A 26,688-nucleotide genomic window follows, 5' to 3' on the forward strand; every position below is an offset into this window, starting at 1 on the left:
TGATGAGCGGTGCCATGTCCACACCCAGGATCTGAACAAGCACAACCCTGGGCCGCCGAAGCGGAGTGTGTGAACTTAACCACTCAGCCACGGGGCTGGCCCCCCTCATGTTTATTTCTCATCCTTTTTTAGAAAGGATAGAAAATCCTAAATGACCAGCACATAATCTGCTATATAATTACACTAATGATTCTAATTTCTAAATGCACATTTTAAGAAATATTCAGTTTATTAATATGTAGTAAGCTAGAAATGGTCTTTTCAGTAACTTCCAGGATAAATGTGATGTTAAAGAAGTCATGTTCACCTTTCCTTCTGAGAGATCACATATCCATCTAGGACTCTGAGGTTCAAGCACCAGCTGACGATGTACGGCCGATAGTCAAACCCTGGAATGGAAGGCGTTGCCATCACACAAGGATTGTTCATGATCGACAACTGTTCCAATTCAGTTAAGGATGCCAAAAAAGAGATCTGGAACAAAGGACATCTTTGTTGAATGAAATGGACTACCCAGTGTCAAGCACAGGGCTTCCGCTGATTACACATCTTTGGCAGTTTGAGAATGTAACAATTTCCCTCTTGTTCTGAAAGGCGACAAGTAACACTCTTATATTATCCACTGACTTCCAAAATTCCAACAGTATGGCCATCTGTCCTTGCTGCACCAAGTCCCTTAGAAAGTACCAGCCCTGTTTCCCAGCAGAGAGAACCCTATTTTGAAATCATAATAGCAGCCAGAGAAATGTGCACAGCGTGCCTTATTAACCCCTTTAATGCAGATGTCCCTCTACCACCAATCACTTCCAAATGGAATGATAATTGCAGCATTACAGATTAATTAAGCCTTAACGAACCCCTGGCATTTAGAATAAATGGAAGGAAAAACAATGATCATCTAGAGCCAAGTCTTTCATCTTGATGGCAGTTTCTTCCAAGACGCTCACTGTCCACAAGCGAGCTCACAGCTTTCTCCTGCATCTCCTCTGGACTTCCCAGTTTCCTGAATCCCACAGAATACCCTCAAATTTTACCTCATTTAAGTCCCGAACTTCATTTTCCGCCAAAGAAAGTATAGCCAGACTCCTGGGTAGATAAGCAGGTGCCATTCTCAGAGAGGTGATGATGTTCCCATGTAAAAGCAGGGTCTTGAAAGTAAAAACAGGAGGAATTACAAATGAAAAGATTACAAATAAATTGGTCTATTTTGACCAAACCAAAAGGGTGTGTACAAAAACAAAGGGATCTATTTTATCTTCTCATCGCACACAAATCAGAGACTGTTAATGCTAAAAGGGTCCTAGGGGGTCTTCTGGTCCAACTTTCTCTTTTTACGTCCACATTCTAAGCTCGAGAAAGTTTAAAGACTTGTCCAAAAACACGACTGGTGTAGCAACTAGCATTTTGTGTCTTAAGTTACTAAAACTGGAGCAATATCCAACATACTTGTTCATTTCTTTTTAAAACATCAAAATAGAGGGTGAGAAAAGTGAAAGAAAACATTCATTAAAACAATCACATATAAAGCAAATTCTCCAAAAGAGAGAGAGAGAACCCACAACCTATAATCTGCAACTGTATTCTCTTGGAAACTAAAAGCTTGAGGAAGGTAGAATGTGCCACCTGCAGATGAAGCAGACTCAAATTAAGTCAGCAACAATGAAGAATACATCAAAGACTCGACACTCAGGACTCTAAGATAATCTTGCCTCCGTTCCAGGAAAAAAAGAAAACATCTTTAGTTTATTTGAATTCTCTTAGTATCTGGCTACATGAAATTGTTTAGAATAATTGTTGCTAAAAATGGTTTCTGCTAAAGATGTGTGAAAAGTTGAGATAATAATACTGTTTCCAAGGCTTAATGAGTTCATCTGATGCTAATAATATCCAATGAAGCAAAAATATGGACAAACCCTACATATGGTGTTTTGTTTTGGTGAGGAAGATTGGCAACATATGTTAGCTCAGGGCCAATCTTCCTTTTTTTGTTTGAGGAAGATTGTTGCTGAGCTAACATCTGTGCCAATCTTCCTCTATTTTATACGTGGGATGCTGTCACAGCATGGCTTGATGAGAGGTGTAGGTCTGCACCCAGGATCCGAACCCATGAACCCCAACCCGTAAAGTGGAGCAGGCAAACTTAACCACTGTACCACTGGGCCGGCCCTCCTACGTAAGTTTTTTGAAGCTGTGATTCCAACTGTTACTTATTTGGTTGCGTGACGCATTCTGCTCCATAAACAGTGCTATATGCTACAGGTTTATTTTCTAAATTAAAGTGAAGTTAATTCTAATAATCTAGTAATACCTATTACCGAAAAAACAGCAATCCTGAGTGTCAAAAAAACAGACTCAAGTTCAGGAATGATTACCCTCAACCTTACCAACATGTTCTGTTCTATATAACTAAAGCTGCTGGCCTTGGCTGGTTGGGCGTGAAGGGAATTTCATCATGTTCAGAAAACGGTAAATAAGAATTAACCTAAAGTACAATGACTAGTTTTAGTTAAAATAAATCAGTTATAGAAACTAACAACAAAATATTCCATACTTAATTTCTGGTATTCTAATAGAATTTTTATCATAACAAACACAACCTGTTCTTCTTATACAGCAGGCCAATCAAATCACTTTCTCTTGGTATTTTAGTATAAAATTCCAGAAACGCTATAGTCAGAAAACACACCTTCAGTGATAGCAGTTTAGACAGGTCACCTATTTGGGGTATGCTATTGTCCGATAAATCAAGGTGCTGTAGAGCTGCGCAGCTATTGATCTGTTCCATGGCCTATCACAAGAAAAGCATCACATTAGTCCATGCATACAAAATCAAAAAATGAAATTCTTCCCTCGTTCTTTGTAGCCGAGCCTCCTGCCTCCTCTGCTTATTACTAGAAGCAGAGGTGCAGGGCCCAGCAAGAGAAAGAGGGAGCAGTGTTAACAGAATTTGGTAAACTGTTATGTAGCAAGCTTCCACCTTCATTATCCCTCTAAGAGTAGAGGATCATATCATCTTATACTTACAGCTTGAAGAAACCTTAGTGAGGACACATGACAGTTGGTATAGCATAGAGTTAATAGTTAAGAGTGGAGCCAAACTGCCTGGATTCAAATACCAGCTCTGGAACTTCCTAGCTGTGTGACCTTAGGCAAGTTAATTAACTTCTCTGTACTTCAGTTTCTTCATCTATATAATTGGCATAATGACTATACCTACCTCATAGGCAGTCAGGAGACTGAATGAGTTAATACAGTTAAGGTGCTTAGAGTAGTGCCTAGCTAAACTAACTATTCAATCCAGTCCCCTCATCTAGCATATCCAAAAATAAGACAGATAATTACTAAAGTACCCAAAATTATAGAGCTACTGAGCGGTGGAAGCAGGACTAGAATCCAGATCTCTTGACTTTTAAAGCAGCATATTGTCCACCGTACCATTAAACATCTACTTAAAGCGTAATTCAGCACGCTACAGTTGCCCTCCTAACATTGCAGTCTACGTTTTTAAGTATAACATAGATTCTCTGTTCACATCTGAAAGAATATTGCACTGCATTATGGGTTTCAAAATGAGATTTTTTTCAGGATACATTAACTGAAATTATCCCTGAGGAGTGGGGGGCAAGTACTTTTACTTTTTATCCTACTTATTTCTATACTGCTCGAATTTCTTTTTTACAGAGAATACTTTCCTAAATTAAAAAAAAAAAGCTAATTACTATAAAAAAAAAGAAAGAGAAACAATTCACCTTGAGATTATTTCCTGCCAAATTGAGCCACTCCAAATGCACGAGCTCCTTCAGCCCCTCCACGTAGCCAATGCTATTGTGAGGCAAATTCAGCACCCGGAGCTGGGTGAGCTTGGCCACACCCATCATCCGCACCAGCCGATTATTCGCCACTGACAACTGTGGGAAGGAAACATATTCTTAGGAATAAAATGTATGTATTCCTTTCACATTAGGGTGGTTCAAAAGATTTGTTTATATGGCCACACATTCCCAAATAGACAAACCCAATTTGTACCTTTCAATATATTGTCTAAATATTCTACAGTGTAACTATTAGTTTGTTGCTGTTCCTAAGCAACGGAAAATACAGAACAAGGTCAGCAATCAGACCTCCTCCAACCACTAAAGAGAAAAAATTTTTTCTTTTTTTAAAGATTGGCACCTGAGCTAACAACTGTTGCCAATCTTTTTTTTTTTTTCCTGCTTTTTCTCCCCAAATCCCCCCAGTATATAGTTGTATATTTTAGTTGTGGGTCCTTCCAGTTGTGGTATGTGGGACGCCGCCTCAACGTGGCCTGATGAGCGGTGCCATGTCTGCGCCCAGGATCCAAACCGGTGAAACCTTGGGCAGCCCAAGTGGAGCGTGTGAACTTGAACTTAAACACTTAGCCACGGGGCCGGCCCCAAGAAAACATTTTTAACTCAGCAACTAGTTGAGAATGTAACCTCCACAAAATAGGGTGCTTACACTGTCTCAGTCAAAACCTAGAACAGGGCCAGACACACAAAAAGGGCCCAGTCAGTATTTGTTGAATGAATGAATGAATGAACGCTACTCTCATCCTGAGGTAAAAGGTTATCTTAACAACACAATATTTTACCAACATAAAATGTTTTCTTTTTTAACAAATGCTGCTTCTTCTAGTCTACTCCAAATGTAGCATATATGTGTTCATCTTCAGGAGAAACTGTCATGTAAAAATTTAAGGGAACATTTACTGCTTTCCAGGCCTGTAGTTACTTTTTGTTAGGTTATTTTATTGTTTTATGTTGTATAATAATAAACTTTTCCTATATAACTATTTCCCCAGATAGCAATACCTACCTGTATTAATCGTCTGCATTTCTCAAGATTTTCCAATTTAATAATCTGATTTTTATCCAGAATCAAAGTATGAATATCAGCTTCACAAGGTAAGTTTGGACTTAATTTCTGTAGCCCCTGTCCTGACCAATTGACCACTGACCCTTGAAAAGAGAGAGAAAAATGTTAGAAAATGCAAATATGACAGCCCTGAGCCTAGGGACAGAATTATACTCATAAAATCTCTATAAATTTAGAGTAAGAAAACACTAAAGCATAATGAATATCAAGATTTTAAAACTAAAGCAATCAAGCTGTAAATGACCACAGACTGAAATTACTCACTTTCCCTCAGAAATATCAAATTACATCTAGATTTGTGATATTCTACTCAAGTTTCTATGATGCAATACTTTGGAATTCTTCACATTTAAATATGAACTATTACTTCCATGTTTGGTGCCTAAGTAAATAAACAAAATAAATAAATAAATAAAATCTTTTGATGGAGATCAACCTGCCTAGAACCCAACTACCAGAACATCCTAAAGTACCCAAACTATTTTGAAAATCAAAGCTCAGGTAATTTATCTACAAAATGGGAATAATATACCTAATAATTAAATTGATGTGGGGATGAAAAGAGAACTATGAATAGCATTCAACAAAGTAATTTAGTATAACAGACGTTTAAATCCTGGCTCCGTCAGTTAACCACTGTACTATCTTGGGCAAGTATTGATCTCTTTTGGGCTCACTTTTCTACTCGGTAAAATGGGGATGATAATAATACCTGCTTTATAATGTTTTACAGAGATGAGATAATGTAAAAAAAAAAAAAACCACTCAGAACATCCTCTGGCTCATATAAAAAGTGCTCTTTAAGTGTAAACTGCTATAATTGTCAGTAAATTACCTTGGTGGGCTAGGGGTGTGGAGTTTAGGAGAGCTGATTCAGAGGGGGGCGGGGCCAGAGAAACTGCCGATTTCAAATTTATACCCACATTAAGATTACTCTGGGAAAGAATCATGTGAGATTGCTCTTCAAAAGGGTTTCAACGTTCCACTATGATTTCTAGTATTGGGGAGTCCTGGGGTTCTCCGAGAATTTGGTGAAAGATGTGTAGTGTCCCGGAAAAATGCATAGCCTCTGCACACACTTCCAAGGGGTCGACAGATCTCTTAGAACCATCGATGCCCCGCCTCCCAAGAAGTTACAGCCCCCAGATAACGAGCCCCTGACCTAAGCCCGACCCGGAGGCCGCGCCGAGCCCGGAGCTGTAACCCAAACAAAGGAGCGCGGCTCACGCCCGGCGGCTCCGGCCACAGAAGCACCACACCCCGCGCTCGGCTGGGCGCGACCAAACCCGATCCCAGAACCCCGTCCGCTGAACGAAGGGTGGAGAACTGCGGGCTCCGGGTCACCCCCGATTTTATCACTGCCACCAGACACTTCCAAGAATGAGTTCAACGTCAGTCTAGGGAGCTGTGCTCAAGGTTTCCTGAACGTTCTAGGAACCGAAGGGAAAGGGGGACGCGTAAAGCGAGAGAGGGAGATCTTGCAATTTTCACTTGGGCCCCCAGAACTCAAACTAAACATCCAAAGAGGGTCACCCCAGCCCGAAACCCACCACCCAGGCAGCCTGAGGAGCGCGGGAGCCGGGATGCCTGATCGCGCGAAGGCCCCTGGGGGCTGTAGTCCCCCGCTCGGCCCTCGCCACGACGCCGGAAAGCTAGGCAGGGCCGAGAGACTACAATTCCCAGAGGGCAGCGCGCCCCCACACCACCCACAGCCCCGCATCAAAAGAACTGGTCCAGAACTGCACCCCTAAGCCCAGGCTTCTCTCCATCAGGCAAATATTTAATTCAGTTCCATGTAGTAAACCTTCGGACTCACAGGTGGGGATCGCCTTACCATCTCCAGGAGGCAAAGCTGCGTCGACGCGCGCCACCGCCATACTTCCCGCTTGCTAATAATACCAAGCAACCGTCCTCCAGCGGCTCTGTGGAGCTTGTAGTCGGGAGGAGGGAGCGCAAACTACAGCTCCCAGGATGCACCGCACGCAGACGGCCCAATCGGCTGCCTACGCCTAATGACGAAAACCCCGGTTAGACTCAGAGCTGCAGTGAGTTAGGAGCTCGGGCGAGCTCCCTTATTTCACTGATGAGCAAACTGTTACTAGAGGATCATTTCACTCCCTTTTCTAGGTGTTTGTGAAATTTGACACTTTTACCATGGGGATGATTATAAGTTCACTACTTAATGCAGACCGAATCCGAAAGCTCATTGCTAGAAATCTCCGTGGGGGCTGCCCCTTCTTTTGACAATTCTGAATCCGTTGAAAGTTTTGCCCTCAGCTATAGGAATGACTAGGGCGATCTGGTTGAGATAGTCAAAATGGATGTATTTCATTTGAAAATTTAGTTAAAGCATCCTGGGATAGAAGCTTTTCTATTTGTAAGTAGTTGTTCTTGAATAGTTAACAGAACTTTAGACCTGGGAGTATATTTACTAAGTATAAACCTGGAATTTTTCCAAGGAGTATACAAAAGAATTTTACACGATAGTCTCCAAACTCAAGAATTACACTGCCGAATTGGAGAGTAGGCTCACACTTTTTATGTAACTATGAACTCAATAAAGTTTTAGGGAATGGAGAAAAAAATGGAAACTATAATCTTCACAGAAGACTTGAAGGAGAAAGTAAAACAGAGCTAGGACTTAAAAGATGGGTAGACTGTAAACAGTTCAGAAGTAGAAGATGAAAAGACATTAGCAGAGGCTGCAGGTGGGGGCAGGTGGGAATGAAGCTATGCTCACGGGAAGTAAGAAATTAACCAGATAGCACCACAGAATGTACAAAAGGAGCTTCCAGGTTCCACTACCGGCTCCTCCAGTTCCGCTTGCAACCTTTATTCTAAATTCTCCTCTTTGTGAAACAGCAATGTCCAAAATCTCTGATAGTTTCTTTTTGGGAAAATCCAGGAACTCATACTTCTAGATTTGCAGGAACTTGATTCTGTGAGCATTCCCTCTTTCCTGGGTTCTCCTCCTCTCTCTCTGACTACATTTCCTCACTTTTTTTTTTTTTACTCTATTTCCCACTGTTTTAGTCTGAAAACATTTCCTAGTTCTGAAGAGGGAATTAAAACTAGGAGTTTTTTTCTCCTAACCAAGAGACCCCTTGCCTAGAAAGCACAGTCTTGCTGTATAGGTGTAAGAACAAAACAAGCCTGAATCCTGCCTGCCTGGAACGGCTGGTGAGGATGGAGGAATCCCCAGCTCAGGGAGGGGGAAAGCGTTTACAGCTCTCTCCAATTTAGCGGGGTAATGTCTTGGGAGGGGGATCCTGGAAGCCCAGAGGGTACTTGAGGAGCACAGATTCTTGTAAGTTTACAGCAATAGCAGAACCAGAGTTTTGTCTGGTTCATCTGACCTGGGATCCTGAGGAAAGGGCCAAAGAATTCCTTTGATGTGGTTAACTAAGTATAGTCACGGCTCCTAAAGAGAGTGGCCAGATATTCAAGGGCCCAGTCCCACGTGCCCAAGTGAACCAGAACCCTTTAAAATCACACCGCAGAAATTCTTTTGTGCTTTGGATACAGCTTTTACATCTAAAATCAGATTGCTAGGCCCTGGTGGCCTGGTGGTTAAGTTCAGCTCAATCCACTTTGGTGGCCTGGGTTCAGATCCTGGGCATGGACCTACACCATCATCTGTTAGCAGCCATGCTGTGGTAGCATCCCACATAAAAAAGAAACAAAGAGGAAGATTGGCAACAGGTGCTAGCTCAGGGCAAATCTTCCTCAGGAAAAAAAATTAAAATTAAATTGCTACATTCTAACTAAATTGCCTCAACTTGTATACATGTTAAACTCTGCAAGCTCCAATCAATTTGGAGGATTCTACTGACCAAGACTGTGAACCTCTCAACGAGGTTGCACTATTTGGCAGGCCCAGGCCCCACAAACAAGATTTTCCTTCCTATCAGTTCAGTATACCTGATCTCTGCCATAGCTGATGGCCCGACTCCTCTCCCCCATCTCTAGTTCATCTGCCCACTGCTGCTGGCATGATCTAAGTAAAACAACACCTCTCATGTGTTAATTCCCTCCTCAAAGCCTTGCCCCTTGAAATTCAACTTTCAAAGGCGGCCATAATCTAGCCTCACCCTACTTCCCACCATTCATTCCACTGCTTTTCATTTGGTGTTTTTGAGTGAGGGACTGACAAAATGAAACTGGTGTTTTAGAAAAGTTAAATTGCTCGTATAACAAGGATGAACTGAAAAGTAGAATGGGGGAGGAAGAGACTGTTGTAATAGTGGATGGTAACCTTTACCAGAGCGGTTTCAGGAGGATATTATATCCAAGTTTAGATAACAGAGTTAAGAGACTAGGTAGATGGGGAACTGGACAGCATCTGTGGGTGGTGCAATTGACCTTGACAAAACAAAGAGGTTTTCTAATTGGCATGAGAACTTAGATTTGAAAGAAGTTAGTATAATAATTCTTATAATAAGTAAGTCTTAAAGTTTTAAAACTAAGAAGTTAATATAAAGAATTTTGACACAATATATTTCAAAAATGTGCCCTTTTTTTTACAATAAAAAACCTTTATTTACATGAAAGGTGCATAAAACTAAATGTTTTCTTCTCTGGTTAGTATTCATTGGTAGATTCTCATGGTCCTGCTCCCTTATCTATGACCTATGACATGGAAGGAGAGACGGCCACTATGAAATATCTATTCATGGGTTATCTAGAAGCCCCAAATGAGCAATAATTTTCCTTATCATTATTACCTCTTGCTATGTGCTAGGCTTTGTGACAACTACTTTACACATCTTTGCTCTAATTTTCACAAAATCCATGCAAGTAGATCCCAAGAGCTTATTGTTTCCAGATAAAATACAGGACACTCTGTTAAATTAGAATTTCAGACAAAAAAAAGAAAAACTTTTTCATATAAATATGTCCCAAATATTGCATGTATATATTGTAATATATATACTAATACATATTAGTATATATTTAGAATATATACTATAATATATGCTCATTTTTGGCAACCCAACAAGAGGTACGTCATTTATCCAAGGACAGAATTTTGAATCCATGTGCAACCACATATTAGCTTTTCTGACAATTTAATTTGAAATTCTATTGCTGCACATTTTATTTCTCTGGTTGTATTAACAAATTTAGTAATTTTGCAAACTACGAGTATGTATATTCTTAAGACTATATATACGTATTTTTCAGGTTTTTGTGTTCAAAAAAGAAATTCTGGAAGGAAACTATTAGCTGTGGTTACCTGAAGGGAGGCTGTCTTAGTTCAGGCTGCTCTAACAAAATACCATAGATTGGGTGGCTTAAACCATGAACATTTATTCTCCTAGTTCTGGAGGCTGAGAAGGCCAAAATCAAGATCCAGGCAGATTTGGTGTGTGGTGAGGGCCCTTTCCTGGCTGGAGACAGGCCCCTTCTTGCTATATCCTCACATGGCCAAGTGAGGGGTCATCTCTCTTGTCTCCTTTCTAAGGACATGAATGTCATGCCTGAGGGCTCCACCCTTGTGACCTGATTACCTCCCAAAGGCCTCCCCTCCAAGCATTATCACAATGAGGATGGGGGCTTCCACATCCCAATTTGGGTAGAGGGAGGAAGGGCCAGAAACGTTCAGTCCATAGCAGAAAAAGAAAGGGAAGTAAATTGATGGAGGACAGGATTGGGGAGAAAATTTTCACTGACCACATTTATGTAATTTTTTAAAGTCATAGGAATGTATTGCCTATTCAAAATATCACATTTTATAAGAATATGAAATAAAAAGCAGTTGTGCCATGACGACAACAGACAAAAAATTATGACTACAGTGTCTCTGGCTAACAAAAAGGCTCGAGGGAAACGAGGAGCCTGAAGTGCATGAGAATGAGGAGAACCCACGAGAGGAGGAATACCCGTGAACAGCTACGTTCCAATGAGACAGGGAGGGGTGATGTTGCTTTGCCACTCACTAACTACCACATCTGGTTAATGGGAAGATGTCTGAGGTAAAAGTTGGTTTTTTTAAAGCATGTTGCAATAAAGTAAGTATGCTATGATCCAGGTTTTTAAAAACAATTATATATGGAGACAATTATGGAAAATTTCAACAAACTCTGAAACATGGAGACCTGGAACACAGAGGTCTTTGGCATGCTGAAGGAGTGCCTGGGCTCCAAAGCCAGACCAGGGAGGAGTCCCAGTGCTGACACTTACCAGCTGCATGATCTCACACTTGTAATTTAAACTCTGTGCTCTGCCCTCTGAGAAATGGCCATAATAATTCCCAATCCACATCACCACTTGGATAATTCGATCAATTACATCATGTTAGGAACCCAAAAGAGTGTCTAGCATGTGGCAAACACTCAATAAAAGCTAGTGATTTTTTATTATTGCTAAGCTGGCACTGTCCAACAGAAATATGTGAGCCTCATATATAATTTTAAGTTTTCTAGTAGCCATATTTTAAAAAAAGAAAGATTAAATTTTTAATAATTTTATTTGACCCAATATACTTAAAATAATAGCACTTCAACATGTAAACAATATGAAAAGTATTAATGAGCTATTTTATGTTCTTTTTTTTGCTGAGGAAGATTCACCCTGAGCTAACATCCATGCCGATCTTCCTCTATTTTTTTAGTATGTGGGCTGCCAGCACAGCATGGCCACTAACAGACCAGTGTAGGTCCATGCCAGGCAACCAAATCCAGGCCCCCAAAGCAGAGTGTGCTGAACTTAACCACTAGGCCACTGGGGCTGGCCCCTTACGTTCTTGTTTTTAACTAAGTCTTAGAAATCCAGTGTATATTTTACACTTACAGCATATCTCAAAGAGGACTAGCTCATTAGTACCAGTAGCCACATGTGGCCAGTAGCTACCATATTAGACAACGGAGCTCTAACGGTAGGATTATCAAAACTTTCACCATGCATTTGTCATATTGTTATCTTGAACGTTTTTTAAAATCATATATTGCTTTTACAATCAGAAAACAATAAGAATGAAAGGTCGATTGAATTATGCTTTTATTACTTTAATAGGTGTTACACACATGATAATAAAAACCAAACAGTGCAAAAGGCTCTACACGGATAGTTTCACGTGTTTTGTCTGTGCACTTGTCTAGAAGGCGTGCTGCAGCTCTTTCAGATTATCAAAGTGGTCTGTAAATCAAATAGAAGTTTAGAACTAAAGTTAGAAAATTTCAACAAGAAAATTCTACAGAAATATATGAATGAAGGGGCTGAATACTCTGCCTTCTTATAAGGGGATTCTAGCTGGGCTTCTGCCCAGAAATTAGTGGTGAGCAAATAGGAAGCTCTCTCAGGCAGAGGAAAACCAAACAGGTTCGGGGAACCAGTGACGGACATCACCACCCCTCAGGATGCAAAGGGCTGGCCCTCTGTTCTCCAAAGCAACAGGATTTCAGGAGGGTGGACAGAATAGTCTGAAAAGCGTCAACCCTAAAAAGCATGCAATGCCAGGGCCAAAATAATGAATATAGAAGAGACAGCCATCTTAAGATGAGATACTAAAATTTTTATTGTATTTTTCCCCTAGATATCAGCTAGTATCTGAGAAAAAGAAGAGGCTACTTTATGTAGATATTCTCTGGCAGGGGTTGGCAAACAATGGCACGTGGGCTGAATCCAGCCTGTCACCTGCTTTTGTGCAATCCACAGCTAATCATGGTTTTCACATTTTAAATGGCTGGAAAGAGGCTGGCTCCGTGGCCGAGTGGTTAAGTTCCTGCACTCCGCTTTGGTGGCCCAGTGTTTCGCTGGTTCAGATCCTGGGCACAGACATGGCACCGCTCATCAGGCCATGCTGAGGTGGCATCCCACACGCCACAACTAGAAGGACCCACAACTAAAAAAATATATAACTATGTACTGGGGGGATTTGGGGAGAAAAAGCAGAAAAAAAAAAGATGGGCAACAGTTGTTAGCTCAGGTGCCAATCTTAAAAAAAAAAATGGCTGGAAAAAGTCAAAAGAATAATATTTCATGATACACGAAACTATATGAAATACAAATTTCAGTGTCCACAAATAAAATTTTATTGGAATATAGCCATACTTGTTTACCTATTGTCCATGGCTGTTTTTACAACAGAGTATGACCAAGACAATGTGTGGCACTCTTATGACTTTCACAGTGCTGCTACACACTACAAATCACAGTGACATACCCGCAACTTGACAGCATTTTGAGTGCCAGGTATACCACCATACTGTGCATATTATTTTTTTATTACAGCATATACTTATCGCATCAAGACAAAGAAAAAAGTGGTCTTAAAATATCCCATCTTTAAGGTGAAATGAAGTGTGGATTATTTTACCATCAAATTAGATGGCAAAGCATTATGTTCATTATGCAACAAAACTATACCTGCGCTAAAGGAATACATTTGTCGACATTACCAGACCGAGCAGTTGTCACAATCCTTCCAAATCACAGAAAACAGCCAGAAAGGTTAGAAAAATTAAATAGAATATCTCATCATAGCAGAATTTCTTCACACACAAATTTCTTCACACAAAAAATGAGGCTGCAACCAGATTCCAAGGGCTCATCTGACAGCCAATCAAGGAAAGGCGATCACTCATGGTGTGCTAACTAAATGTCTGATTGCAGCAGCTGAAGAAATGGACCCAGAAAAAAGAAATGGTGTTGTTTAAGACCATAGCCTTAGGGGAGAACAGCTGCTTAAGGTGTTGAGGACACTGGGAACAACATCAAAGGTCAATTTAAATTATTTAGTGGAGGCAAACTATTTTGAACGGCTTCCTTGGCTCTTAATGTGTTGACAGGTGTTACTGACACTCATTTGTTCCCATTTATTCCAGGAGTCAATGTGGGAAGTGACTGAAGAATTAGCCTCTATGAATAGGCAGCATGAAACAGGTGAGAACTTTTAAAGAAGTTGAGAAAATGCTAATTCAAACACCTGAAGTGGAATCTGCTCTGCCGAATTACAACTCATGATGTAAAGAGAAAAAGGCTTAGTTTGACAGATTTACACCTGTGAAAATGTAAGGTGTTTAAAGCCTATGGTTACAACATCACCGTGTTATCAATGAACAGGTACTTTGTGGAAGACACGTGAATCAACCATGTTATTGAGCTAGCAGTGTCAACAATAAACTTCATTTGCTCCCGTCGACTAACCATCATCAGTCCCTGAATTTTTGTCAGAAATAGCAGCTGAATATTCTGACTTGCCCTATCTCACAGCATTTGATGACTTACCAGTGATAACATTTTATTGTGATTATTATTTTTTAGCTCAGGGCCAAGACTGAAATTTTTCTAAATGAGAAGAATCGCCCTTAACCACTTTTATGGAACACTGAGTGGATGGCTTTAGAATTCATTTTTGCTAATTTTCTAATTTTCATCATTTGATGTTGCTTCTTAATGAACTCAATGTAAAATTACAAAACAGTACTTAGATGCAAGTTTATTCTGTGGTCATTTTGACAATAACTAACACTAGTTGATTCACAAGTGAAAACATAAAGGAAGGTCTCCATTCTCACACAAATTTGGGGGGTTATATTTTTTAGCTTAAATTATGGTTTTAGCAGTATTTGAGAGACCTCAATGCAAATACAAAGGAAATTTCTGTTTCAAGACCCATTTAACTGTGCTTTGAGGAGCTTTCACTTACCTTTCAATTGGAAATTATTAATCTGACATGCTAAAAGGAAGATATCGAGAGTAATCTATTATAACTCTATAATTGCCTTACAAGAGATTAATATGCTCAATTTAAATCATATCCCCTTGGATTGATATCTGTATTGGGCAATATTTATCTGGGTGAAAAGACATTTTTCAGAGATAAAATCTATAAAAATCTCATTGCAAATCAGGATTAACACATGAACATTCACAATGGACTTTGATGATAGGGAATAGCTTTGAACCCTAATTAAGAGAAATGTTAGGGGCTGGCCCAGTGGTGCAGCGGTTAGTTAAGCGCACACGTTCCACTTCTCGGTGGCCTGGGGTTCGCCGTGCCGGTTCAGATCCCGGGTGCGGACATGGTGTCACTTGGCACACCATGCTGCGTCCCACATATAAAGTAGAGGAACATGGGCATGGATGTTAACTCAGGGGCAGTCTTCCTCAGCAAAAAGAGGAGGATTGGCAGCAGTTAGCTCAGGGATAATCTTCCTCAAAAAAAAAAAAAAAAAGAGAGAAATGTAATCCTCCACCACCCCAAAAAAGAATTTCATTCTTCTGTTTAGTAGACCTGTCTTACAAAAACTTGTACTCCATATTATTATTTTAAATTTCATCAAGGAAAATGTTGTGGAAATTGGTTTTCTCTCTTGTTATATAAATATCTATATAATACACTCAATTTTGTCTCTTAGCCCACAAAGCCTAAAATATTTAGTATCTGGCCCTTCACAGAGAAAGTCTACAGACCTCTGTTCCAGGGGAAGTAAAATCTGAGTAGAAGGGAGGAAAGATTTCCAGCCAAGGAAGACAGCTTGGGCGCAAGAGTGAGAACCAGCGGAATATGTGAAAACAATAAGCAGTTATTACGCCCTGAATCATAAAAACACCGGGCTTCAGCTCCTCTCCCTTTGTGAGCCAATCAGTAATACCAGTTCCTTCCAGAAGGTGGCTCCCTTTAGTTTTCCAAAATTTTATTATGAAAAATTTCCAACACACAGAAAATTTGAAAGAATTTTACAGTGAACACTCATAAACCCAACACCTTGATCCTCTTATTAACATTTCGTGGTGTTTGTTTTATCGCATCTCTCTCCATCGAGCCCTCCATCCACCTTGTTTTCTGATGTACCAGTAGACTTCCCCCTACATACTTCAGCAGGTATTTCATTAACTAGTGCTCAGTATTTATTTACAGTTTTCTTTCAAGTAGAATTTACTTACAGTGAAATGCTCAAATCTTCAATGAACATTCCCTGAGTTTTGACAAACTGGATAATTAACCCAAACCCTTAGATATAGAACATTACTATTAACACAAAGTTCCCTCACCCCCTTCCCATTGAACCCTCCCCCAACCCAGAAGCACCCAGTGTTCCGATTTTTTTCCACCGTAGTTAGTTTTGCATGGTGTAGAACTTGACATGCACAGAATCCCACAGCATGTACTTTCTTCCGTAAGGCTTCATTCCCTTATCACGGTGTTTGGCGACTCATGCTGATGTGTAAACCAACGGTTCACTCCATTTTCCTTCTGAGTAATCCAGTGCTTATGTCACAGTTTGCTGATACAGTCACCTTTTGATGGGGCACCTAGACTGTTTCCTCTATTTACTTTAAATAAACCTGCTATATATATATTCTTGTATAAAGTTTTTTTTGCTTTAATAATTTTTTTAATTACAAAATAATACAGGTGGTGCTTACTATTCCTGTTTTTCAGGAGTGAATTGTGGCACTTAAACCTTTCAATCCCAAAGCACATTATAACTGTTTGAAACTTTTTGTCACAGAAAAGTAGTTAAAAGAGTACATAACACTATAGAGACTATTTTGATTAACTCTCCCATCCAACACCCACCTTCAACTATTATCCACTCCTGGTCGATCATTTTTTCATCCATGTCTTATTCACTAGCCCCTCCCTCAGATTACTTTAAGGCAAATCCAAGCCATCATGCTATTTCAACTGTAAATATTTAGTATGTATCTTGAAATTTTAGAACTCTTTTTTTGAGTAAACATAATCATAGTACAATTATAACACCTAACAGATTAATAATACATTTTAATATCATCAAAAATCCAATCAGTATTCAAATTACCCCTATGTCTTGTCCAACTTGTTTGTTCGAATCAGGCAAATAAGACCCATATGTTGCAATTGGTGGAGGAGGCGCTTAAATTTCTTTTAATCTATAGGCAGAGCCAGCTTCAAGGTGTGCAACCAGTGCAGTCAAACAGGGCCCCTTGCTCAGGAGCACCCATACTTGGGGGGTAACGCTCTGCAGTCGCTATCTTGAAAGTCTTAATAACTGTATCTTTGAAGTTGTTTTTAAGTGAAGTACAATGGGGCAACAGAGCTGTGCCTGAGGGTTGGCATCTCAGCTCTCTGTGGGGCCCACTTCCTACTGCCTCCTCATTTTCTAGCGACAGGGTCTAGAGGGCCGCTGTTTCTACAGTCCCATGACTCAGGCCTCCCCGTCTCCCTACCCTCTTTCCAAAGCTGGCCGCACCATCGTGCATTCCGCAAGCATCTTGTCGGCCCACCTCCATCCAGGATCCAGATAGGTAACATATCCCAGGAGACTGACCAGTCACTCTTGGTTGGGCCAGGAGGATAGTGGACGGAGATGGCTGACTTGACTTTCCTGCCCCTCGGAGGGAGAGCATGTTGATGTTGGGCCTGGCATGTTCAAGCACACGGTTGAGTCACAGGGTGGGCCCCTGGGTACCTGTGAGGGGCTGCATCAGCCCCCAGCGAATATCCTTGCCCAACGGAGCATGACATTAAGCAATTGAAGAAAACACCATGAAAGGTCAAGATATAGATTGCAGAAGAAAGGAAATAACTCAACATTTTAGTACTTTTTTTTTTTTTGAGGAAGATTAGCCCTGAGCTAACTACTGCCAGTCCTCCTCTTTTTTGCTGAGGAAGCCTGGCCTTGAGCTAACATCTGTGCCCATCTTCCTCTATATATGGGACGCCTACCACCGCATGGGTTGCCAATCGGTGCTGTGTCTGCATCCGGGATCCGAACCAGTGAACCGCAGGCCGACGAGAAGCAGAACATGTGCACTTAACCGCTGCGCCACCGGGCTGACCCCATCAATATTTTAGTACCTTTCAGGGCATCTTCTTCCTGCTCTTTGAAAAGGGGACCCCACATCTTCCTTTGACACTGGGCCCTGCAAATTATTTAAGTCGCTGGTCCTGTCCATAAATTCTAATCTCTCTCCTTTCAATTTACATGTTGTTGAAGAAATTAAGCCATCCTATAGATGCCAACAGCATCCCTGTGGAGTCATTTCATATGTTTCTCTGTCCCCTATAATTCATACAATTGGTAGTTACACATGAAGCCTTCATTAGATTTTTTTTAAAAGAATGCTTTATAACTTTTAATTTTAAGAAAACCTTAATTTTTAATTTTAATACTGCTTCACAATTTTAAAGAAAGCCTCATAATTATTAATGATGAATAATTTTTGTATCTAGTTATATTCTAATCTAGTTACTAGGCATTTCTTTCAAATCCCTCCCTGAAGTGAATGTCTGAGAGTCTTGGGATTGACCAGCCTGCTGAAAACCATAGTGGTCGATTCTAAAAAGGCAGGCTCCCTCCCACACCTGAACTGGAAATGCTGTTGGAAGAAAACACTAAGAATGGTGCTTATGTCATTCCAAAGGCATTCCTGTTTACACAGTCTTGTCGTCGTCTTACTTGAACTGTATGTGGATATTAGCACTGACAAAAACTCTTCCATAATTTCCATGAAATCACCACCATGGATGTCTGTTTCATTTGACCTCATCTGCTCAGCCTTTTAGTCAATTCTCTTTTCTTCCATTCCCCTATCCCTTAAATATTGTTCTTGCCTGATTCTTTTTGGCTGGCTCACTCTAGTTACTCTTTCTAGGGGTGGTAAACACAGAGATGCACTAGCTAGATCCCTCTTCAAGCAAGGGATGCTGCCCAACAATGGGCATTGTGGTCAGCAGCATCCTCCAGCTGTCAGCAGGGTCTGGCTCAGCTACTGAGAACCATCCCACTTAGGTCGTGACCTCTCTAGAGCAACCCATATCTGGTGACTAAGCAAAGTGGGAGTATAAAGAGGAGTGATCATTTGGCCCAACACAGGATACTCTGACAGACAATAATTGTTCCACAGCTCCTGCAGGGTTGACAGGTTTAGTTGGGCCAGTGATGGATTTAACTTCTTCTGCCTAATACTGCTTTCTCACTCTTCCTTTCACAGGACTTGATCCCTAATAAATATCTTGCACCCTAAATTCAGCCTCAGTAAGTACTTCTAGAGAAGCCAAGCTGTGACACTAGGTGACGTCACCCCAAACATTCTACCATCACCTATAGGTCCATCACTGCTAAAATACATCCCATTCCAAACGCTCCTTTGAACTTGTTTAACTTCCCACTCCACAGCTCCACCTCAATGTCCTATGGGTATCTTGAACTCAGTCTTCCCAAAACTGACCCTTTCCCCCACAAAAAAGCTCCTTCCTCTTATCCGTCCTCTTTTCACAAATGATACCACTATTCACTAAGTCCCCATCTTTGCAATTTCCTCACCTCCTTATTATCTATTGCTAAGTTAACAAAGTATTGCCAAAACATAGTAGTTTAAAACAGCAAACATTTATGCTCTCACAGTTTCTATGCGTTAGGAATTCAAGAGGGCTTATCTGGATGGGAACTGGAAAAGGAGGGAACATGTCCTGCCCCAGACCTCTGGTGGGAGTACCGATACCTTGCTTTCAGCCAAGTGATTATGATTTCAGACTTCTGGCCTCCAGAACTGAAAGGGAATACATGTCCAATGTTTTAATGGAAATGCAATAATTTGTCACAACAACCCACAGGAAACTAATACAGCAGGTGAGTATGTATAAAAGGTGAAGAATGTTCTGTTCTCAGGAGGTATACAGAGGCTGAGAAGAGCACCAACTTTGGTTCTGTATTGCTCCACAAATAAATAAAAGAAAATGGAATGCAGCTGAGCTTTGTGCCTATAAAAGAGAACGTAATGATAAAGTCAGCAAAAATTTATGGGATGGTGTTGGAAACTGTGCTTTATGACACTATATAAGATGCTTTTGGGGGTTTCTGTATAATTTCTTCTTATTCTAAAACTGGTTGAGCATAATTTAAGGTGTGACACATATAGTGTGTTACAAATAACCCTGAAATGCCAGCTCAGAATGCCCTCTGGGAAAGAGGGAAAGAGCTGATATCCCTGAAACCCACTTTCCCGCTTTCCCTCCACAGAGCTAGTTAGGCCAAACATAATTTTGAAAACCAATAGAAAAAAATCTTTCTAAAACCCTTGGGAAGGGACTATAAACTCTGGGGTTCTGTGGAGCAAGCAGCACTAAATTCCTGCAGGTGAATCTTGGCTCCACCCTCTACTCACATCCAGCTGTGCCTCTGAGCTTGTAGAAGCCAGGATTATTCCAGAAAGGTTTTTTTGTTTAATGATCAAACATGTTCAATCAGCAGTGATTTAAAACAAAGAGAGTTGGACGAATGTCGGAGTTGATAAGTTCATCAAGGCACAGAAGCCTGAGGCATCCACCTGCCCGTGGCCTATTTAGACAGTGTGTTCCAGTGCACTAGGTATTGTCAGCAGAGAATTGGCCAAGCTGTCAAATTCCAACTCTTTGCTTTCCTTTTCACTTCCCTGCAGATCGCTGTTAACGCATTCTTGAGACGGGTTCCAGCATAACGGTACAGCCTTCCTGACTTTAGTCAGCCCCCTCGTTGGGTTTCCCAGGTCTCTTCAACAACCTAGTGCAGAACCTTTTTAGGGCGCACTGCTTATATGGATGGCATAAATCAATCCTTACAGTTCCGTTTCCTAGTCCAGTACTCCAGCCTCCCACACAATCAAGGACTAGCTCCTGCCACTCCCCATCATATGCCGAAGTATCTAGCAGCACAGAACGGCTCCGGAGACGCTCCTTTTTCCAGGCCTCCAGGCGGGGGCTTCGCCCCTCTCCGCGCACCCGCCGGCCCCGGGCTGCGACAGGCGGCAGCCCTGCCCCATGCTCTTCCCCCACCGGTTACTTAATAGGGGTTTTGTAAACTGAAAGAACTAATGCGGTAAATGCTTTGGCACAAACACAGCACCCAATCAATGTTAATTATTATTAATACAAAGCGCCATCACGCACAATTCGATTCGCACGGCCTGGGAGACAGTTCAGATGTCATTACTTTTCTGAAAATGGTGAAACTATTAAAATTTAGCTCTGTAGGTAGAGATAATGGGCCAACACCGAAGGCAAAATGTGACTTAAAGTTCCACCTACGGGGACTGGTCTGTGGGTCACTAACCTACAAGAGGGAGGGTTCACGACCCCTGCAGCGGGACCGCGGCTGTAGGACGTGCCGCCGCAGGAGAGAGCAGGACTGCGACACCGGCAGCCGCCGCCTGTGTGACCGCCACCGCCCTCTCGCCCCGGAGCCTCCGCCTCTCCCCGCGAGTTCCCCCCGAGAACGACGGCCGCGGCGAAAGCCTAGATCAGTCGCGGGAGAGAGTGACGCCATCGCCGAGCGCCGGGGTCAGCGAAGGGCGTTGGGGGAGGAGAGTGCCCCGACCCTATAAGGCGCCTTCCCATGATCCTCTCCTTCTCTTCGCCATCTTTCCTCTTCCTCGGCGGCCGCAGCCATGAAGTAAGCCGGAGCCCTGGATCCCATCCGCCTCCATCTTCGGGCGCAGCGCCTTTCGGGCGTCCCGGGCATGGCGTCTCCTTGCCGTGGACACCCTCCCTAATGGGCTTTCGCTTTTCGTTACAGGGTCGAGTTGTGCAGCTTCAGCGGCTACAAGATCTACCCGGGACACGGGAGGCGCTACGCCAGGACCGACGGGAAGGTGAGAGGCCGCGTCGGCTGCACGCAGCTCGTGCTGCTGACGGGGAGGAGCGGTCCGCTTCGTCTAGGCGGGTTCGTTTGCCGCGTGGGCCTTATCCCCGAGAGGCCTGCCTCGGGGCCCTGCGTGCAGTGCTTGTGAGGATCGGCAGCCTTTAGGCGAACCGTTCTTGAGCCTTGACGTGTGAGTCAGGTCGGAAATGAGCGTGACTGTGATGTCCCGGGGTACGGGAGGGGGCCCCCGAGGTGGCCGGCTGTTGTATGGGCCCAGGGCCTTTGGGAATCCCGGGAGGGACGGGAGCGAGACGCCTCCCAGGACCCCCCCGCGGTCCGAGCTTCCGTCCGCCTGCCCGATCTCGAGCGGAGGCAGGACCAGGCGCAGGGGCCTTCGCGGCGCCGCCCCCTTACCTGCCAGGTGGTCACGCAGACCTTTGGTGTCTGTGGCCTCAGTTTCGTGAAAGGAGAGGAGAGAACTAGGATATAGATTCGCTCAGGGCTTCAAGTTCAGCCTCTTGTGCTTTGTATCGTGAGTAACTGCTTTGAACTTGCCACGACAGGTTTTCCAGTTTCTTAACGCAAAATGCGAGTCGGCGTTCCTTTCCAAGAGGAATCCCCGGCAGATCAACTGGACTGTTCTCTACAGAAGGAAGCACAAAAAGGGACAGTCGGTGAGTGACCCGCGCTCTGGTGTTGAGGGGCTGCCTCTCAAGTTGTTGGACTTGGGAGCGTCAGTTGCTGGTCTGTAAGGTTGTGATTAAATGAGACGGGATGTGGAAGTGCTGTTAGACGTAAGGCATCGATCGAGCAGGGCAGGGACATGATTGATAGAGGCGGTTTCCTTAGACGGCTTAGGAAATGCGCAGTCGACACTGGAAAGCGTGCCCTTGCCCGAGTCACACATGACGTTAAGCGCGCTCGGGTTCTCGGGCAGCGGGGAGGTGTTTAAGGCGTTACAGCGGGTGGAAACTAGTTTTTACGGTTTTGATCATAATGTTATAGGAGTAGTCCTAACGTAGCTATCAGTGGAGACTGCCAGCGTCCTAGCTTGCTGTCAGGAGGACTGCGTGTGTTTTTTGAAGTGCTCTTTTGGTGAAGGAGATTTTTGAGGAAAGGTTTGAGTGCCGTGGCAGTAGGATTACTGTTCGGGAAGCTTGGAATATTTATGGAGCATCTCCTGGGTGAAAGACGTTACTAAGTATTGTCCATGTTTAGAGGAGGGAGAAGTTTATTTTTAATGTAATTTAAAAGTGGATTTGACATACCCATTAGGGTGGCCGTTATCAAAGGGAGGGGGACTATAGGTATTGGTGAGGATGTGGAGAAATTGGAACCTGTGTGCGTTGCTGCATGTAAGATGGGGCAGGCGCAGTGGAAAACGGTTTGGTGTCTCAAAAAGTTAAGTAGAATAATCATCCTATGATCTAGCAATTCCACTTCTAGGTATGGATCCAAGAGAATTATGAGCAGGGACTCACACAGATAAGTTGTACACTGATGTTCATAGTACTGTTACTCACAATAGCCAAGAGGTGGGAACAATCCTAATGTCCCATCAGTGGATGGATAACAAAATGTGGTATATACATACAGTGGAATATCATCCGGCTTTAAAAAGCTGACAACCAGCTAGCATGGATGAACCTTGAAGATGTCATGCTAAGTGAAATAAGCTAGACAGAAAAGGACAAATATTGTATGATTCCATTTCTATGAGGTACCTAGAGTAGGCAAATTCATAAAGACAAAGTAGAGGTTATCAGGGGCTGGGGGAGGGTGGAATGGGGAGCTAATATTTAATAGGTACAGAGAGTGCGTTTGGGATGATGAAAAAGTTCTGGAGATGGACGGTGGTGGTGGTGGTGGTTGCACAACATTGTGAATGTAGTTAATGCCACTGAATTATACACTTAAAGATGCTTTAAAATGGTCAACTTCGTGTTGCGTGTTCTTTACCCCATAAGAAAAGTATTTTTTAAATGGATTTGAGATGAGAAATATAAACAGGTAAATATTGGCATTTTCTACAGTAAGATTTCATCTTGGTAAAAAGTGTAAAACCAGCGCTTTAGTTAACCACAAATGTGACCTGTTTTCTATATATATTGTTTTTAAAAATTTAAGATATTTGGCACATCACTGCCTTGATGAAACAGTTCTTCAAGTATATTTTTATTTTTCTTGGACTTCGAGGTGCACTGCAGGATCTCATTTATCATGAAGCACTGTGGTCTAGGTTTCCAATATAGAATGTACAACAAATGTTTAAGTTGTTGGTCTTGATTCCTGGACATTCTCTAACCTGTCATACGTCTTTTTTTGGTAAAGATTGGCACCTGAGCTAACATCTGTTGCCAATCTTCTTCTTCTTCTCCCCAAAGCCCCCCAATACATAGTTGTATATTCTAGCTGTGAGTGCCCCTGGTTGTGCTGTGTGGGATGGCGCCTCAGCATGGCTTGATCCATGCCGTGTCTGCACCCAGGATCCAACCAGTGAAACCCTGGGCCGCCGAAGTGGAGCAGGCGAACTTAACCACTCGGCCACGGGGTCAGTCCTGTAAATCATTTTCTAACTTGACTAATTCTCCCAGTGACAGTACTTTGTGAAAACAAAATAGGTGGATTGATGTTTGATAATTTTTTCCCAAAAGTAAATTCTTTGAATGTAAACGGTCTTACTAAAATCACTTTTAAAATACTATACAGTTTCCTTAGTTAAACTTTTTGTTTTTATAGTATGAAAAACGGCCAGGGGCCAGCCCTGGTGGCCTAGTGGTTAAGTTCAGTGCAGTCTGCTTTGGCGGCCCGAGTTTGGTTCCTGGGTGCACACCTATGCCACTCTATTAGCGGCCATGCTGTGCTAGCAAGATTGGCATGGATGTTAGCTCAGGGTGAATCTTCCCTTAGCAAAAAAACGCCAGGATTTGTAATATGGTTTAACCACTCCATAATTAGGACACTTACCTGCAGCATTTGTGGCATTTTATATATAGATATATTTTTATAATTTATTTCATTTCAAATAATTGCATGAATTATTTTGGTTGAATATTGTTATGGTCTGAATGTGTCCCCCCAAAATCAATGTTGAAACCTTACCCCCAAGGTGGTGGTGTTAGGAGGTGTGGGACCTTTGGGAGGTGATGGCAGTCGTAGGGCAGAGCCCTCGTGAATGGGATTAATGCCCTAGTAAAAAAGGCCAGAGATGGAGCTCTCTTGCACCCTTTTGACATGTGATGATTTGGCTACGATGGGAAAAGGGTTCTCACCTGAGCATGCTGGTACTGTGACTTCCAGCCTCCAGAACTGAGAAATAACTTCTGTTGATTATCAGCTACTCTGGTATTTTGTTATCACAGCCCAAGAGAGTAAGACAAATACAAATCTTAAAAGACTTCATTTCCCCTGCCTTAAAGACTTAATGTCTCCCCCAAATTCATGAAGCAAGGTTTATAAGTGTGCTCCCCATCTATTTGTTTTGTAGGAAGAAATTCAGAAGAAAAGAACCCGCCGTGCAGTCAAATTCCAGAGGGCCATCACTGGTGCATCTCTTGCTGATATAATGGCCAAGAGGAATCAGAAACCTGAAGTTAGGAAGGCTCAGCGAGAACAAGCTATCAGGTGAGGAAGCCTTCATTATGAGCATTTCAGCTGTTGGGATGGATTTTAGGTTATGTTTGGGTTTACAAGCACAGGAATCCAATCTGATTGTTACGTTTTCTGTTTTTGATACTTGCATCTGTGTAGGGATTGTCAGTCGTAAATATTTAGGTTTAATAATACATAAGTTTATAATATAGTCTAAATGATTTGTTGAAATTCTGTATGCAATTAAATCTACTATACAATTTCTAATATATGTTAAACCGACTTGGTGGTTAATAACATTTATTAAGAAAGCCTTTGGCTTTATCCTATAAATTATTGGAGATGGGGAAGGAATATGGTAATTCTACTTTCCCCAGACACTCTAGCTCTTTTGTTTATAGGCTGTACCCTTAAGGAGTAAAGTGCTTTAAGTTATTTTTTAACCCCACAGGGCTGCCAAGGAAGCAAAAAAGGCTAAGCAAGCATCTAAAAAGACAGCAATGGCTGCAGCTAAGGTAATTGTGGGATTGTCTTGGATTTCTTATTTAAAACAATGGGAAAATTTATTTTTAATCCCACTTGTAGTGAATGAAAGTTTCAAGTTTTTAAGGAATTTAGTGCAAGGCTGTAATGGAAATAATGTTCATAACTGGTTTCTGGGTGAGTGATTGAGATCTCCAGAGAGGTCGCTGTGCCAGAGCCAAATAAGTCTGTTAGTGCTAGACAGAAACTGGGAAAACAGAAAATAAAGGTGACTTTTGTTTTCTAGATTTACAGAAAATTTTTCAATAATAGTTCATAGTTTACCCAGCATTTCTCAATGTTATCAATTTAGATAACAATAGTAAGATTTTCAAAAATATTAATTCAGAAAATTAATATTGCTCTTATACGACTAATAAAAACAATATCCTTTTTCTGTTCTTAGGATACAGTTCAGGATCTCACGTTGCATTTAGTTGTATCTCCTTACTTCTCCAATCTGTGACAATATCTTTGTTTCTCATTTATATTTCATGTAAAGGTGGACTTTTAACTTTTGGGGGGTTCTTAAGAAGTGAGTGGAATGCAGTTAATTAGGACAGCAGGTCTAGGCTACGTACAGAATCTGGACATGAGAGGGGTGATTAACAAAGTTGCATGGAATAATGCCACATAACATGTTATCTTTTTACAGGCTCCCACAAAGGCAGCACCTAAGCAAAAGATTGTGAAACCTGTGAAAGTTTCTGCTCCCCGAGTTGGTGGAAAACGCTAAGTTGGCAGATCAGATTTCTAAATAAAGATCTAACTATAACTAGGTTGTGATGGGCTTTTTACTCTCAAAATAGAGGCATGTTGGGCCTACATGGTAATAGTTGAACTAGTTAAGAATTTAAGAGAGCTAGGCATTTTGCAAAAGTTCCTTTCTTAGGAATAATGCCTCTTAATGTAAGCTTTTTAGTTGGAGAGACGTTAAGAAAATGACGTGAATAAGATGTACATGGTTAAATGCCAGCTTTGCTTAGCTGAGTTGCAAAACTTTTTTGGTTCCATGGCTTTAAGTACTAGCATGTTGCACAGATTATTTAGTCTAGCTTGACTGATAAAAGATGCACTTTTTTCTATCACTTATGTCAGAAAGCAAACCTTTTTAATGAATTATTTTCCT

General features: G+C 41.8%; 2 protein-coding genes and 2 long non-coding RNA genes across 4 annotated transcripts in view; 2 read left to right on the forward strand and 2 right to left on the reverse strand.

The window, feature by feature from the left end:
• The window catches only part of CEP97 (centrosomal protein 97), a 28,974-nt gene extending 22,103 nt beyond the window's left edge, over nt 1-6,871 (reverse strand). Inside the window, exons 1-6 of the mRNA XM_001502040.5 lie at nt 6,731-6,871; nt 4,837-4,979; nt 3,750-3,908; nt 2,687-2,788; nt 1,035-1,148; nt 308-474 (exon numbers count right to left, since the gene is read on the reverse strand). Coding sequence (XP_001502090.1) covers nt 308-474; nt 1,035-1,148; nt 2,687-2,788; nt 3,750-3,908; nt 4,837-4,979; nt 6,731-6,773 — 728 coding nt within the window. The 5' untranslated portion in view covers nt 6,774-6,871. The remainder of the gene's footprint in view (nt 1-307; nt 475-1,034; nt 1,149-2,686; nt 2,789-3,749; nt 3,909-4,836; nt 4,980-6,730) is intronic.
• On the forward strand, nt 5,283-14,046 carry LOC138919272 (uncharacterized). The gene is made up of 2 exons (XR_011429305.1): nt 5,283-5,397; nt 13,722-14,046. It is a non-coding gene; the product is annotated as an uncharacterized lncRNA (long non-coding RNA).
• A 3,843-nt stretch (nt 14,047-17,889) lies between these two features.
• Nucleotides 17,890-21,082, reverse strand: LOC106782018 (uncharacterized). Its single transcript, XR_011429304.1, has 3 exons — nt 20,919-21,082; nt 19,996-20,369; nt 17,890-19,591 (listed from the first exon to the last, which is right to left on the reverse strand). It is a non-coding gene; the product is annotated as an uncharacterized lncRNA (long non-coding RNA).
• RPL24 (ribosomal protein L24) lies at nt 20,972-26,334 on the forward strand. Its single transcript, XM_001503417.6, has 6 exons — nt 20,972-21,257; nt 21,381-21,456; nt 22,010-22,120; nt 24,934-25,070; nt 25,489-25,552; nt 26,215-26,334. The coding sequence occupies exons 1-6, from the start codon at nt 21,253-21,255 to the stop codon at nt 26,293-26,295; spliced, it is 474 nt and encodes a 157-aa protein (XP_001503467.1). The 5' UTR covers nt 20,972-21,252; the 3' UTR covers nt 26,296-26,334.
• Nucleotides 26,335-26,688: the final 354 nt, after the last annotated feature.

Source organism: Equus caballus, chromosome 19 (assembly GCF_041296265.1).
Source record: "Equus caballus isolate H_3958 breed thoroughbred chromosome 19, TB-T2T, whole genome shotgun sequence".
Classification (NCBI taxonomy): Eukaryota; Metazoa; Chordata; class Mammalia; order Perissodactyla; family Equidae; genus Equus; species Equus caballus.